Consider the following 16,208-nt stretch of genomic DNA (forward strand, 5'->3'; position numbering starts at 1 on the left):
TGACCCTTTCCTCCCTGCCTGACAGGTACATACTTATCAAAGACACTCAATAGTTGCTCCTTGAACAAGCAATATCAATTGTGCCTATCTGACAATGGCAGATATCTTTCCCTGGTTCCAGAGGCCTATCAATGAACAGATGGGTTTTTCCAACAATTGGCAATGTTTTTGTGGTCATCAGTAGACTCTTAATTCCAGTTTTTTTTAAACTGAATTCAAATTCCACCACCTGCCAGAGCAATAGCTGAGTTTTTGGGTTAATAATCTAACCATCGTGCCACTCGGTCATCGCCACACCCAACTGAAGGATGATGAGGTAACATAGGCATCAGTAGAGGATTTGGTAACTTTAACTTCACTCAGATACAACATAAAATGAGATTTAATAATCTCTTTAAAATCGTAAGCAGAACCTCGATTCTCCATTAGCATTTTTGAAACGGGCATTAATTTTGTAATTATCTCTAAAGAGCCACTTAATTTGATACATGATATCTGTGGCTGATTATTTGCACTTAAAAAAAATGTTTTGTCACTCTTGCAGCTATTTTATTGAGCAACTTGTGCCTCATCTATAGATTTATGTGTTTTGCAAAAGAATTTTGGAGATTTTATTTGCCTTAACTGTGCATATGCAACTACCTCCACATTATGGAGCATGCAGCAAAAAAGAAAAGATTTTTTCAAGTCATTCATTGGGCATGGAAATTTCTGACTGGGTCAGTAATTATTGCCCATCCTGAATTACCCTGCAGAAGGTGGCGGTGAATTGCCCGCTTGAACTTCTGTAGTTCATTGTGGGTCTGTGGGGGGAGTGGGGATGTGTAGTAGGGTAGGGAGCCCAACGTTCTGTCTGGCAGAGAATTTCAACAGTTCAACCCAGCAATAGTAAACAAACAGCAAGATAATTTCCAATCAGGATAGTGTGTGACTAGGAGGGGATCTTGCAGACATTGATGTTCTCATGTGTGTGCTGCTCTTGTCCTTTGGGTGATAGAGGTCACTGGTTTGGAAGGTGCAGTCTGAGGAGCCTTGGTGAGTTGTTGCAGTTAGTCTTCTAGATGGCACACACTGCTGCCAGTGTTCATCAGTCTATAGGGAATGAATGTAGAATGTCGCAGGAGGGTTACTAATCAAATGGATTGCTTTGTCTTGGATGATTTTGAGCTTCCTGAGTGTTATTTGAGCTGCTGTCATGCAGGCAAGTGAGGAATATTCCACCATACTCCTGATTTGTGCCTTGTAGATCATGCAGAGGATTTGAAGAGAAAAGAGGTGAGTTACTCACTGCAGAGTTTTCAGCCTCTGCCCTGCTTTTCTATATGGTTAAAGCAGTTCTGATTTGGTCAGTGGTAGCTCCCAGGATTTTGATGGTGGGGGGTGGTAATGTCTGTGAATGTCAAGAGTGACAGTTAGATTTTGTCTTGTTGGATCTCATAGTCTTCTGGCACATTTGTGCTGAGAAAGTAGTTGTCAGTTATCGAAACTTTATAAAATGTGTGTATTCTTTCTGCACTTTCTTCTGATCTCATTAAATAACTTATCATGCTTTTTCTTTCACCTTTCAGGTGCTTATAGTGTTAATCACAGGGTTTATTGGGATCGTGCTGCTCAATCACCAACGTGATTACACTGTGTGGGTGCTACCACTCATCATTATTTGCCTATTTGCCTTCTTTGTGTCACACTGCTTCTTGTCCACGTATGAGATGGTGGTGGATGTTCTTTTCCTCTGCTTTGCGGTTGACTCCAAACAAAATGATGGGACTCCTGGACGCGAGTATTACATGGATAAAAGTTTAATGGTAAGTAACAGAGAATCCTTTAGAATTTAAAGGAAATAATTTACCAATGGGTTAATTTGGCAGTAAGCTGGGAAAATTTATTGGTGGGTTAAGATCAGGATCTTGCTGTATGGTGGGATATCATGGACATGTGCCTGTAATGTGCCAACCAGTATGTAGATCTTGATATGTCAGAGAGCCATAGAGATGTACAGCATGGAAACAGACCCTTCGGTCCAACCTGCCCATGCCGACCAGATATCCCAACCCAATCTAGTCCCACCTGCCAGCCCTCGGCCCATATCCCTCCAAACCCTTCCTATTCATATACCCATCCAAATGCCTCTCAAATGTTGCAATTGTACCAGCCTCCACCACATCCTCTGGCAGCTCATTCCATACACGGACCACCCTCTGCGTGAAAAAGTTGCCCCTTAGGTCTCTATTATATCTTTCCCCTCTCACCTTAAACCTATGCCGTCTAGTTCTGGACTCCCACACCCCAGGGAAAAGATTTTGTCTATTTATCCTATCCCCTCATAATTTTGTAAACCTCTATAAGGTCACCCCTCAGCCTCCGACGCCCTAGCCTGTTCAGCCTCTCCCTATAGCTCAAATCCTCCAACCCTGGCAACATCCTTGTAAATCTCTTCTGAACCTTTTCAAGTTTCACAACATGTTTGCGAGAGGAAGGAGACTAGAATTGCATGCAATATCCCAACAGTGGTCTAACCAATGTCCTGCACAGCTGCAACATGACCTCCCAACTCCTGTACTGAATACTCTGACCAATAAAGGAAAACATACCAAATGCCTTCTTCACTATCCTATCTACCTACGACTCCACTTTCAAGGAGCTATGAACCTGCACTCCAATGTCTCTTTGTTCAGCAACACTCCCTAGGACCTTACCATTAAGTGTATAAGTCCTGCTAAGATTTGCTTTCCCAAAATGCAGCACTTCGCATTTATCTGAATTAAACTCCATCTGCCACTTCTCAGCCCATTGGCCCATCTGTCCAGATCCTGTTGTAATCTGAGGTAACCCTCTTTGCTGTCTACTACACCTCCAATTTTGGTGTCATCTGCAAACTTACTAACTGTACCTCTTATGCTCGCATCCAAATCATTTATGTGAATGACAGAAAGTAGAGGACCCAGCACCGATCCTTGTGGCACTCCACTGGTCACAGACCTCCAGTTTGAAAAACAACCCTCCACCACCACCCTCTGTCTTCTACCTTTGAGCCAGTTCTGTATCCAAATGGCGAGTTCTCCCTGTATTCCATGAGATCTAACCTTGCTAATCAGTCTCCCAATGGGGAACCTTGTTGAACGCCTTACTGAAGTCCATATAGATCACATCTACTGCTCTGCCCTCATCAATCTTCTTTGTTACTTCTTCAAAAAACTCAATCAAGTTTGTGAGACATAATTTCAACGCACAAAACTATGTTGACTATCCCTAATCAGTCCTTGCCTTTCCAAATACATGTACATCTTGTCCCTCAGGATTCCCTCCAACAACTTGCCCACCGCTGAGGTCAGGCTCACCGGTCTATAGTTCCCTGGTTTGTCTTTACCGCCCTTCTTAAACAGTGGCACCATGGTTGCCAACCTCCAGTCTTCCAGCACCTCACCTGCGACTATCGATGATACAAATATCTGAGCAAGAGGCCCAGCAATCACTTCTCTAGCTTCCCACAGAGTTGTCGGGTACACCTGATCAGGTCCTGGGGATTTATCCACATTTAACCGTTTCAAGACATCCAGCACTTTCTCCTTTGTAATCTGGCCATTTTGCAAGATGTCACCATCTATTTCCCTACAGTCTAGATCTTCCATATCCTTTTCCACAGTAAATACTGATGCAAAATATTCATTTAGTATCTCCCCCATTTTCTGTGGCTCCACACAAAGTCCGCCTTGCTGATCTTTGAGGGGCCCTATTCTCTCCCTAGTTACCCTTTTGTCCTTAATATATTTGTAAAAACCCTTTGGGTTCTTCTTAATTCTATTTGCCAAAGCTATCTCATGTCCCCATTTTTCCCTCCTGATTTCCCGACTTTCTTTATGCTCTTCTAAGGATTCACTCGATCTATCCTGTCTGTACCTGACATATGCTTCCTTCGTTTTCTTAACAAAACCCTCAATTTCTTTAGTCATCCAGCATTCCCTCTATCTACCAGCCTTCCCTTTCAGCCTGACAGGAATGTACTTTCTCTGGATTCTTGTTATCTCATTTCTGAAGGCTTCCCATTTTCTAGCCATCCCTTTACCTGCGAACATCTGCCTCCAATCAGCTTTCGAAAGTTCTTGCCTAATACCGTCAAAATTGGCCTTTCTCCAATTTAGAACTTCAACTTTTAGATCTGGTCTATCCTTTTCCATCACTATTTTAAAACGAATAGAACTATGGTCGCTGGCCCCAAAGTGCTCCCCCACTGACACCTCAGTCACCTGCCCTGCCTTATTTCCCAAGAATAGGTCAAGTTTTGCACCTTCTCTAGTAGGTACATCCATATGCTGAATCAGAAAATTGTCTTGTATGCACTTAAGAAATTCCTCTCCATCTAAACCTTTAACACTCTGGCAGTCCCAGTCGATGTTTGGAAAGTTAAAATCCCCTACCATAACTACTCTATTATTCTTACAGATAGCTGAGATCTCCTTACAAGTTTGTATCTCAATTTCCCTCTAACTATTGGGGGATCTATAATACAATCCCAATAAGGTGATCATCCCTTTCTTATTTCTCAGTTCCACCCAAATAATTTCCCTGAATGTATTTCCAGGAATATCCTCCCTCAGCACAGCTGTAATGCTATCCCTTATCAAAAATGCCACTCCCCCTCCTCTCTTGTCTTTCTTTCTATCCTTCCTGTAGCATTTGTATCCTGGAACATTAAGTTGCCAGTCCTGCCCATCCCTGAGCCATGTTTCTGTATTTGCTATGATATCCCCGTCCGATGTTTCTAACCATGCCCTGAGTTCATCTGCCTTCCCTGTTAGGCCCCTTGCATTGAAATAAGTGCAGTTTAATTTATTAGTCCTACCTTGTCCCTGCCTGCCCTGACTGTTTTGAATCACTTCTGTTCTCAGCTGTACCCGTCTCAGATCGATCTCTTTCCTCACTATCTCCCTGGTCCCAGCCCCCCCACCTTAGTAGTTTAAATCCTTCCAAGCAGTTCTAGCATACTTCCCTTTCAGTATATTAGTCCCCTTCCAATTTAGGTGCAATCCGTCCTTCTTATACAGGTCACTTCTACCCCAAAAGAGATTCCAATGATCCAAAAATGTGAATCCTTCTCCCATACACCAGCTCCTCAGCCATGCATTCATCTGCTCTATCCTCCTAGTCTTGCCCTCACTAGCTCATAGCACTGGGAGTAATCCAGATATTACTACACTTGAGGACCTCCTTTTTAAAATTCTACCTAACTCTCTGTAATCTCCCTTCAGAGTCTCAACCTTTTCCCTTCCTATGTCGTTGGTTTCAAAGTGGACAATGACCTCCTGCTGGCCCCTCTTCCCCCCTGAGAACATTCTGCACCCTCTCTGAGACATCCTTGCTTCTGGCACCAGGGAAACAACACACCATTCTGCTTTTTCTCTGCTGGCCACAGAAACATCTGTCTGTACCTCTGACTACAGAATCCCCTAACAGAATTGATCTCTTGGAAGCCGACGTACCCCTCGTTGGATTAGAGCCAGTCTCAATACCAGAAACTTGGCTGTTCATGCTACGTTCCCCTGAGAATCCCTCACATTTTCCAAAACAGCATACCTGTTTGAAATGGGTATATCTACAAAAGACTCCTGCACTAGCTGCCTATCTCTCTTACCCTTCCTGGAGTTAACCCATCTATGTGACTGTATCTGAGACTTTCCCCCTTCCTATAACTGCCATCCATCACATACTGTTGCTGTTGCAAATTCCTCATCGCTTCTATCTGTCTCTCCAACAGATCCACTCGATCTGATAAGATTCGCATCAAACAGCATTTATGGCAGATATAATCCGCAGTAACCCTTAAACTCTCTTTAAACTCCCACATCTGACAAGAAATACATATCATTGCAAAGGTCATTTTTGCTCCTTCACAATCTACAGACCCAGAAAATAACACCATCTTATTCCTCTACAAACACTGTCCCAGATTAAATTAATAGCTGTGGCTTATATTTTAAGTTTAATCAAGAGACATCTCTCCAAAAATAAATAATCCAGAAAGAATCCACTGTACTCACTAATACAGCATGTCCATGGGGTGTGTAGTTACATCTTTGATTTCTTAATACTACTAATCTGCACCTCCCCCACCACTATCCTTGGTAATGGAGGTTGACCACTGTTGTACAAGCTTGAAGTGCCAAGTTTTACTGATTCTGAGCAACATCTTTGACTTCATTGCATTCTCTTGTTCCTGTTTCAGGAATTCATGGATGACAGCAGGAAAGCAATGCGTTCAGGTGGGCGTGGAGCGGAGATGAAATCAATGGTAGGTGCCAGTGAAGAGTCGGCCATCCTCCAGGAATTTCACTGTTACTATCTGTCTCTTTCTGTCTTTGTAGACTGGTCTCACTCTGGTGAAGTCTTTGCTTTGTGTATCACTCAAGATGTCCTGCTGTTTCTGTTTCTTTATTTGCCAATCAACTGGATAGGAGAATTACTTTGCTTGTTTCGTGCTCAGTCTGTAGTAGCAGTTAGCAGAAACTGTGGACCATAGCAGTTAGACTTTTGGAAATGTGCATATCCTACACAGTCTCTGATTATGACACACAGTAAGGAAGTGAAGACTTTTTTTTTAAACCAAATATGCAAATTGATTCTTGTGACATACATTGTCTTCACTGTTAATAGCCTTCCCTGCACAATTTGTTATTTCCAACATCATATGCTGACCCAATATTAATTTCTGTGATCAGCTAGAGAGAGACTTTTTCAAAGAGGCATATTCCCGCTATCAGCTGTACCTCCCTGGCATGTTTTTGCCGTGCAGCGTGGCATCCGGTAGCCTTATCAAGACCTAACAAAAGTTAAACAAGTAGGTGATTCTAGATGCATCAGTGCTGAGTGTGGGTTGAACCTTATTCATGCAGATTGACAAATGCTCCACTTTGTAAGGAGTTCACTGCTGGTAATATATTTCCTAGTTTTAATTGGCACAAGTGTTCTTTGTCACTTAAGATAGATTTATTCAGGTTCAATCATCTCCAGGATACACCAAAACACAGCATGTAATGCTTGCAAGCAGGATGTTTTGTGATCTGGTTTGGTTTCATTTTGTCAGCTTTTGTTAGATATAATACTGCGTGTAGGTAATTGCAAATTTTCAAAAGTCTGGAATGACAACGCAAGATCATACTTTGGACAAAGTTGTTACCTTCAAATGATGACACTTTAAAATCTCTCTGTGGACATTTCTCATCACTAAACAGTTACAATGGAATTGTCAATTTATTCTGGAACTGTGCAATAACTGAGCTACATTTCCTTTGCTTGTTTCAGCTAGCTTTCACCTTTTTACAGTATTGGTTTTTGTGTTGCAAGTGAAGCAGCAAATTTGTTTCCATCCTCCCTTGACATTTTTTTCTTTAACATTTCAGCTTTTATATTGCATGTTACTGTGTTGTGCATAATGTTTTGTGGACAGATTTATACTCTGTGCAAGTATACCTGTTTTGCTGGCTTGTTTTAAAATACATCTGCAGACAAAAGCATCTTGCTTGAGCACTTGATAAATTATTTCTTGAAGAAAGGACAACTTGCATATATAAAGTATCTTCCAAATTATTTGTACCATTCAAATACTTTACAACCAATGAAGTGATTTTGAATTTTGATGACTGTTCTGTGGGAAACGTGTCAGGCAATTTGTGTCTGACCAGAATGTAGAAGTGGCCAGTTTTAGTGATATTTGTTAATGAATACATTTTAGCTAGAATTCATATGCTTTTCAAAATAGTGTCAAGTTTACCCGAGAGACTGGATGGGGACTGGGTTTAACTTCTTTCCCAATGGATTGTGACTTTCACAGTGTAGCACTCCCTCAGCACTGCACTAAAGCACAAGCCTCTATTTTAGTCATAGAGTTCTAGAAATGTACAGCACGGAAACAGGCCCTTTGGTCCAACTCATCCATACTGACCAGATATCCTAAAAAAATGTATTCCCATTTTCCAACACTTGGCCCTTATCCATCTAAACCCTTCCTATACATATACCCTCCAGATGCCTTTTAACTGTTGTAATTGTACCAGCCTCCACCACTTCCTCTGGCAACTCATTCCATACATGCACCGCCGTCTACATGAAAAAGTTTCCCCTTAGGTTTTTTAGGTTTTAAACTTTTTCCCTCTCACCCTAAACCTATGCCCTCTAGTTCTGGACTCCCCCCACAGGATTGAACACACAACATTACAACTCTGAAGCAGGGTTCTATCAACTACCGCATGATGGTCTAAATCCCTTTAGTTACTCATACTGCCTATTGTTCTCCATCTAACAATCTTGATCTCAGCCTGTCCAATAACGTACTGATGGTATTGGAGTGCTCAGTTCCCAACATCAATGAAATGTTGAAATATCCTTATCATTGGCAAATTGATGCAGGAACATCAACATTGACGTAGATCAATGTGGGTTACACTTTTACAGTAAAGTGAAGTCTCTGTCTGATCAGTAGTGTTCAGTGATTTCCTTTAGGCAGGTAGTTCCTTCAGGTAATTCTCAGTGAATGGTTGTGAAGCGATTGCAGAAGACTAATCAATAAATTTAAAGCTTGCCAATCAAACAAAGTGACAATCTACTCCATTGAGGGGCAAGTAAATGGCTGGTGAGACATAGGATATCACTAATCAAATTTGTAATTTAAATATTGGCAGATCTGAGTCCTTCAGTGACTGAAATGTATCGCTTCCATTTTGAGGGGAATAGTTTGTATGGTTTGTCTTTACACGTGAGAAACATTGTAGAGGAAAAGCTGTAATGCATTTTAAGACATCCAATGGTGATGGAAGTCATTATATAAATGCAAGTTCCCCTTCTTCAGCATATTCTAAAAACAATAAGGATTAGGATTGTATATTTGTTTTTGCATTGTTTCAAAGGGTCAAACTCTACAGGCTTCATTACCTTATTTCTAATAAAAACAAGCAAATCATAATTGTGCAAATAATTGATCTGACTGTTCAAGTGAATAAAATGCTGGCATATAGCTAAAGGTAATCTAGGAGAAAGTGAGGACTGCAGATGCTAGAGATCAGAGTCGAGAGTGTGGTGCTGAAAAACCACAGCAGGAGAATCAACATTTCGGGCATAAGACCTTCATCCTGATGAAAGGCTAATGCCTGAAATGTTGATTCTTCTGCTCCTCAGATGCTGCCTGACCTGCTGTGCTTTTCCAGCACCACACTCTTGACAGCTAAATGTAAGCCACATGTATAATTTAAAATAAACGTCCCATCATCTTTGTGAACAGAAACAAAAATGTATTGATATCCAAATTACCTGGAGTGGCTTGCAAAAATGCTTTAAAACTTTGTGAAGTCTATAATCGAAGTGAGATGCACTTAAGATTTTAATTTATGATTAAATAAGCCAAAAATAAAAGGGATACTTGAACTTCAAGCAGAAACAAATATTAATCATTTAGTTCATGTGTTCTGAGATTGCACTGTACTACTGTTTGTTTCTTCTAGACCTCTGGAGATGACAACGCTTGATTATGGCAAATCGCTGGAAAATAGCGGGTAAAACAACACAGGGCTTTACAAATTGCATTTTTGTGTGAATCCCTAATAACCTCTAAGGGGAAGGGGAGTACAACAGATCACAAATGTGCTTTTTTTTTAAGAAAAAGAATTTAAAACTTGCTTGTAAGATTTTTATTTTATTTCTAACAGAAATATTGCCAATTTGCATAAATATGGAACCTGTTGAAAGCAGGTTTGGTTTTAGTTGCCTGGCCTAAAAATAATCATGTAACTAGATAATGCTCAACTATCCAATCTCTTATGGATGAATCTTTTGTAACACTATAGACACTATATATTATGCTTTGTAGGTATTATAAAACATGTGCTTGTATTCTTTATAAGTATTTCTTGCAGAATATTTTGTAAAACAGCAGCGCAGCAGTACTGATTATTATGAATGGCATAATGATATTGTAAATAGTCTCTCTTACGGCTGTGCAGCTTTTCTGTCCTGTTGCTACATTCCTAATGGAATTACTGTACTAAAAAGCTCAGGATAAAAATGTCATCCTTTTCAGGAACTTGTCAGGCAAACTAGTAGAACTGTAGGATCGTTTAAAGTGGGCAGGTGACTTAATGCAAAATTAGAGTCAAAGTAGCATGTGCATAAACTTCACTTGAATGGGGTGAAATGTGGCAATCATTTTCCAATGTGCAACTTTTAAAAACCACCTAACTAGGGTTCCTCCAGCGTGTATGGATGACTAGCGGGCTCTGGAAGTTCATTATTTAGCCTCAGTCGCATGAGCTGGCCTGAGAAGATTTGCTCCCATTCCCTCCGAATCCGAGAAGTGAAAGTTGCTCAGGGTTTTGATGCATGGTTGTCATCAGGATTTCCCTAAGAAATGCATTACAGGGAAGCTGACTAGGGTTAGAGCTGTTGTGATGCATCTTGCCACAGTAACTATGCACTGATGTTCATAAGTTCCCGTACAAACAACCTATTTTAGCTGGGTGTAGTGCAGGAGATTGTCTGCCTGCGGAATGCTGGGGAAGAAGAAAATTGGTAGATCAAACTGAAGAGGAGTTTTAATTATAAGGTTTAGGGCCATCTTCATTGGAGAAATCTTTTTTCGCTATTTTTAAGTAGGTTTTACACATTGTGACACAGGGAAAGGTCACATGTGGTTATTGGGTTTAGGGTGAGTTAGTTGGCCATGTTGGTTGTGGAGTGATGACCATGCTCACTAACATAGATGAACTGGCCAACCAATAAGTGGATGTTGACATTAGATGGCATTTATGTTCTCGCATTCTATGAAATATTTTGCTATTTGGAGTCATGCAGTAAAATATTCCTAAAGGTTTGACAAACCCTACTATCACTAAGTTCAACTATGTAGAACTTCCAGGTCTTTGTGTTTCTCTTGCACTATCAGAGTTACTTTTTCTGTAAATAAGGCTTTGAGACTGGCAGTGGAGCTAACCAGGAATTAAATCTGGTTTAATTTGTTAAATCTGAGCATCAGTGTTGAACAGACTCAGTCCCCTCTTCCTTGAGCTTTGAGTGAGGAAAGTGGCATGTGCTACACAATTGATAGGAGGTAGATATCTTTGATGGCTTTCTTTAGATTTCGATTAGATTCCTTACAATGTGGAAACAAGCCCTTCAGCCCTACCAGTCCACACCGACCCTCTGACTAATGCACCTAACACTACAGGCAATTTAGCATGGGCAATTCACCTGACCCTGCACATCTTTGGACTGTGGGAGGAAACCGGAACACCCGGAGGAAACCCACGCAGACACGGGGAGAATGTGCAAACTCCACACAGACAGTTGCCCAAGGCTGGATTTGAACCTGGGATGCTGGTGCTGTGAGGCAGCAGTGCTAACCACAGCCATCATGCTGCCATGTCACCCATTTTGGGCAATGGGACCATATAGGTCTGTAGATTTTGTCCTCTGGTTTTAATTCCAGCCATTTCATAACTGTTGGTTCATTCCTCGTTTTTTTTTCTCCATCTTGCTGTGCTGAGTGTCTGATGTTACTTCTGCCAGCATTGCCAGTTTGACTGAAGCATTAGAGAGCTACAGTCAAGTTATGTGTTGAGGTTGCTACTATGAATGAATTATGAGCTAGGTGAATTTAAAGGCAAATTAGTTCGTCTTGCTAATTCCTCCTAATTTTAGTTAATGATTCAAACCTGAAAATTGGCTCCTGGTAAATGAAATAAAATATAAAGTGAACTATAAGGATCCATGTACAAATGTAGGCATTAGAAAACCAACAATTATTACTTTCAAATGTAATAAGGTTTTGATTAGTTGTTGATTTCACTGTTCATAAGCCAAGAATGGAGAATTAGACCCCTTTGAGCCTACTCTGCCTTCAATATAATTATGGTGGATTCATAATGATCTCAGCTTCACTTTTCTGGCTGCCTTCCATAATCCTTGACTTTTATGTCAATCACAAATCCATCTAACTTTGCCTTAAATAAATTCGCTGAAAGAAAATTATCTGCTTTGTTAAGAGGAGAACTCCACACTGTGGCACCTGATTCAAATCTCTGTCATAAGAGAAACATCATCATGTTAATCTCTCTGAGAAGTCCCTTAGGATCTTGAAAATTTCAGTATGATCTTCTTAAGATCTCTCGTTCCTCTTAACTCCAGTCGGTATATATTAAACGTGTCCAACCTTTCATTAGAAGATAATCCCTTCATCCCAAGAATGAGAGAAGTGAAACCAGCTGTGAGCATCTTTTAGTATAATTATTATCTTTTTGCAAAAAAGGCCAAAAGTGTACATAGTACACCAGATCTGGTTTTCCTAAGAGCCTCTGTAACAAAAGACAATGGGATAACATTTGAACAACACATTTGTGGAGACAGGTGTGTACAGTATTTCTTGGGTCATGACACAATCAGAATTTTTTCAGTTTTGTAACTTTCGGGTTTTAAAGGACCAAAACTGAGTTTCATTACAAGTTTCCGATTGGAAGCTTTTTTTCTAAAAAATAAAAGTTGCACAGTGGAGAATTCCCAGTTTACATTGGTGAGTTGTCATTTCAAATAAATACACCAGTAGAAAGGCCAAGTTTAGATGAGAACTAACCTGCAGCTACAGCCAATGAAGTATTTTATACTCTTCTTAGTTACCCAGTCCACCTTTGCTATCTTTTGCCATTTTAAATACAATAATTTGTCATGTAACGGTAAGTCTTCTATGTGTAAAACCATCTAGAACATGCTATTGAACCAAATAGTTGGAAATTGCTCAGGGTGAAAGATATGTTCAGTGTCCCAATGGCAGATTCTGTCAACAGAATTCACGTGTTATATACAAATTGTTTTTCTCATTGGCTGGAAAGGTGTCTTGTATAATGAAACATTTACTTGCCCTCCACTTGGAGCTTTAACATCATGCAGTTCAATTCGTGTATCACTTTATAAAATTTGTATATTAATTTTTTTAATAAAAGCAGTTTGTATCATTGGCTGAGCTCAATGACTCTTCATTCTGTGCAAACCATTATATATAATTTTAACAGTAGCACGATTTCTTTTTCTCTGTGCAAAAGTCTTGTATTCTTTTCAGCAGTTAATGATTGTAGTGAGGTACTGGACATGTAAATGCATGGAAATCAATACCTAGTGTCTTAAAAGGATGACAAATTGAATCCAGGCAATTATAAACATTGTAACTGGAGCAAAGTAATTTAGAATATTTAGTACTGATATAGGATTGCTCAGCCACTTGACTTTTGAGATGAGCTTTATGAATGCAGTGGAATGCATCTTCACTTTCAGTATTCTAGTGTAAGTTAATAGTTGATAGGGTCTGACAACTGGCAAAATGACATTGAAGGATGCATACTTAAAACAGACTTGAATTGTTGTATAAAATAGTCTGCATTCATGTGGAATTTAATATTCTATATTTATCTTCTTTAATGGATCTGTTGGTGATCCTTTCCAAAATTTTTAACGCCTCAGTCAATAGTTTTATAGTTTATTTTCCCCAAACCTATCAATTTTTTTGATGCTATCCCAAATAGTTTTTGTTTATTTATTTGAGTTTTGTCTAGATTTTGTTGACTTGTTCTGAAGGGAGAAAATCTTGATTGACTGTACACTTATGATCTATTATTCCCACCTTGGTTTACTCACAACCTTTAACTCCAGTCTAACATTTGGAAGGCAGCTAATGTTAACTTACCTTTGGCAATTAACCTGTTCGAGCTGAGGATTAAGCAGCAATTAATTTATAATGCTCTGTGTTCAAACAACTGAGGAATGGCTTCATAGTTCAATTTAGCTTGGCCCCATGTGATAAATAGCCACCAAGAAATGAAAGTCTTTAAATTTTATGTATTGTGATCCTTTGTCATTTTGGAGATTGAAGATTTTTTATTATTTGTTCAAGGGAGTGTGAGCATCACTGGCTAGGCCATCATTTATTGCACATACCTAATTGCCCTGGAGTGGAGTGGGTGAACAGTTAAGATGTTTCTCACTCATGCAGTCAACTTCAATTAACATAATGTTTCATCCACGCCCATAATTCACAAATCCTTAACGATTTGAATTGTTCCCTCAATAAAAAAGATCTAACTTTGCTTTTGGAAAAAAACATTTATCCTTTGCATCCATTTGCTAATCAAACTTCATGCACAGTTCATTTTACTGATCAAATTACTCCCCACGTTTTTGAAGTTGTCATGATTCACATTTGCATGCAGCAAGAAATGATAATTTATTGTTTCAAAAGCATGCAGTGAGATGAAACATCATTATAGGCCTTGGAACAGTCTGAGGTAATGCTGCTTTACTCACAGTAGTCTCTAATCAGATTTAATGGAGCACTTGGCAGACGTATTTAAATGCATGCACAAAACATTTCCCACTGGCTTCAGCAGCCGGTGACGTCAGGTAGGAGCGATTTGAAGGAAATTTAATCTCTGTACTAATACTCAGTAATTAACAGGCAGTGCATTTGATTGTTAGAGATCTTGAATTTCAAATTTAGTGATTTAAACTTTTGTCATTTTATTATAATTGCTGCTGGTATAAATTTCATGTTTGAAGGCTTTTTTTTTCATGCTTCACTGAGGAGGTCAGCAATATCTTTCCAGAATGATTGCAGCTACTATTCTACACAGCCCCATAATAGTCTGGTTCACGTGAAAGGTTTTGAAACTCTGTGAGTGAAAAATTTTCCCACATGGTACCTTTGTTTCTCTGCCATGTGTCATCACCTGTTTCCTGCATAGTCCACATGATGCTCTGGCAGACCATAACACTATAAAGACCATTGGCATCACTCTTAACAGCCCAAATGATGCCAAGTGTGGTCAACACATGCTGACAGAATATGCATTTAAAAACTCCTGAAGCAACAAGCTGTCTGAAGTGGAGTGAGTGGACAATTCAGATGTTTCTAACTTATGCAGTCAACCCTGACCCTGAATCTTTGAAAGGGCTACTCAGTTTTCAGGCAATCTGTCTTTAAAAAAAACATATTATAAGACCATGGTAAGAGAAACAAATCAAACATTTCAGGCCTGAAAATGTTTTATCAGGTATTTCTGACCAGTTTTGACTAAAGCAATTTTAATGGAAGCACTGCAGTAAGTTGATGGAGATGTTTTTGAGATATTTGCAGCACATAGTAAGGGCAGAAGGTCAAGTGCCTAATACTAGAATGGGAGCATCTCATACAATATCAGTTAGTCTATGACATGGGCAAGACATTGGAGACACTAAACCCAACCCAGATGCTGCATGTGGGAAGTTCTGCATGGAGGGAAGAAAAGTGTTTTCTGTAAAGTCCTACCCAGAAATGTTGTTTTGGGAGTACCTCTGTGACTTGGTCGTGAGCCAGAAACAGTGCTTGAAGAGGCTACATGTCACTAAGGAAAGTGACATGGAGTTGTGCTCCCTCCTTCGCACCATGTTGATGCTTGAAATCGAAGGATGGACAGCCCTCGGGGTAGCATTATCATTCTATACCAGGAGATCCTTCCTGGGGAAGCAGGTGAAATCAGAAACTGCTTGCCTTTCGCTATTATTAAAGATGCCTCAAAGAGCTCACAAAGGTGCTGTGTGGAGGACATTCTTGTCAAGGTCAGGAGCAACAGGAAGAAGGGACGTGCTAATTTTTTTAAGAACCTGCATTCCGATGGATCAGGGTTATGTTGATTCCATACGCACGGCACTGTAGGGCCCTACACATTCAGAAAGCAATGACAGGAACCCCAATGTGAAATTGTGTATGACCACAGTAAAGTCAGAAAGTTCATCTTAGTGGTTGTTCATCATCCTGGTAGCATAAAATGCTGCACTGAGTCTACACCAGTTCACACACCTTCAGGCCTCCAATATCCACCAGCGAATGGCTGCTCGGAGATGAGGACTACCCCATCTGCATATGGCTGATGACACCCTTCTGCCACACCAATTCAGGGGGACCTTGGGAACCATGGAACTGCTCACAACACTGGAGTAAGCCATCATCTCTTCAAATAGTACTTCCCCTGCCTAGGCTGATTGTTTGGCAAGGAGTGGTGGGTACCTTCTTAATATGCTCCAGAAAGGTTGTGTCTGTGGTGAATTGCTGCATTTTGCACATCCTACCTTCCCCGAGAGCCTTTAAGTCCTTTTTACGATCTGGGGCCCACCTTGAGATGGAAGGTGAAGATTTCATATCCACCCCA

The 16,208-nt window shown here is 40.2% G+C and overlaps 1 protein-coding gene across 1 annotated transcript in view; it reads left to right on the forward strand.

Moving 5' to 3' along the window:
• The window catches only part of LOC122562581 (choline transporter-like protein 1), a 76,551-nt gene extending 63,562 nt beyond the window's left edge, over positions 1 to 12,989 (forward strand). Inside the window, exons 14-16 of the mRNA XM_043715544.2 lie at positions 1,569 to 1,805; positions 6,221 to 6,286; positions 9,489 to 12,989. Of these exons, the coding sequence (XP_043571479.1) occupies positions 1,569 to 1,805; positions 6,221 to 6,286; positions 9,489 to 9,512 (327 nt within the window). The 3' untranslated portion in view covers positions 9,513 to 12,989. The remainder of the gene's footprint in view (positions 1 to 1,568; positions 1,806 to 6,220; positions 6,287 to 9,488) is intronic.
• The last annotated feature ends 3,219 nt before the right edge of the window (positions 12,990 to 16,208 follow it).

The sequence above is a fragment of the Chiloscyllium plagiosum genome, unplaced genomic scaffold (genome assembly GCF_037043375.1).
Source record: "Chiloscyllium plagiosum isolate Xiang-an unplaced genomic scaffold, Cpla_swu_hap1 HiC_scaffold_2, whole genome shotgun sequence".
Lineage (NCBI taxonomy): Eukaryota > Metazoa > Chordata > Chondrichthyes > Orectolobiformes > Hemiscylliidae > Chiloscyllium > Chiloscyllium plagiosum.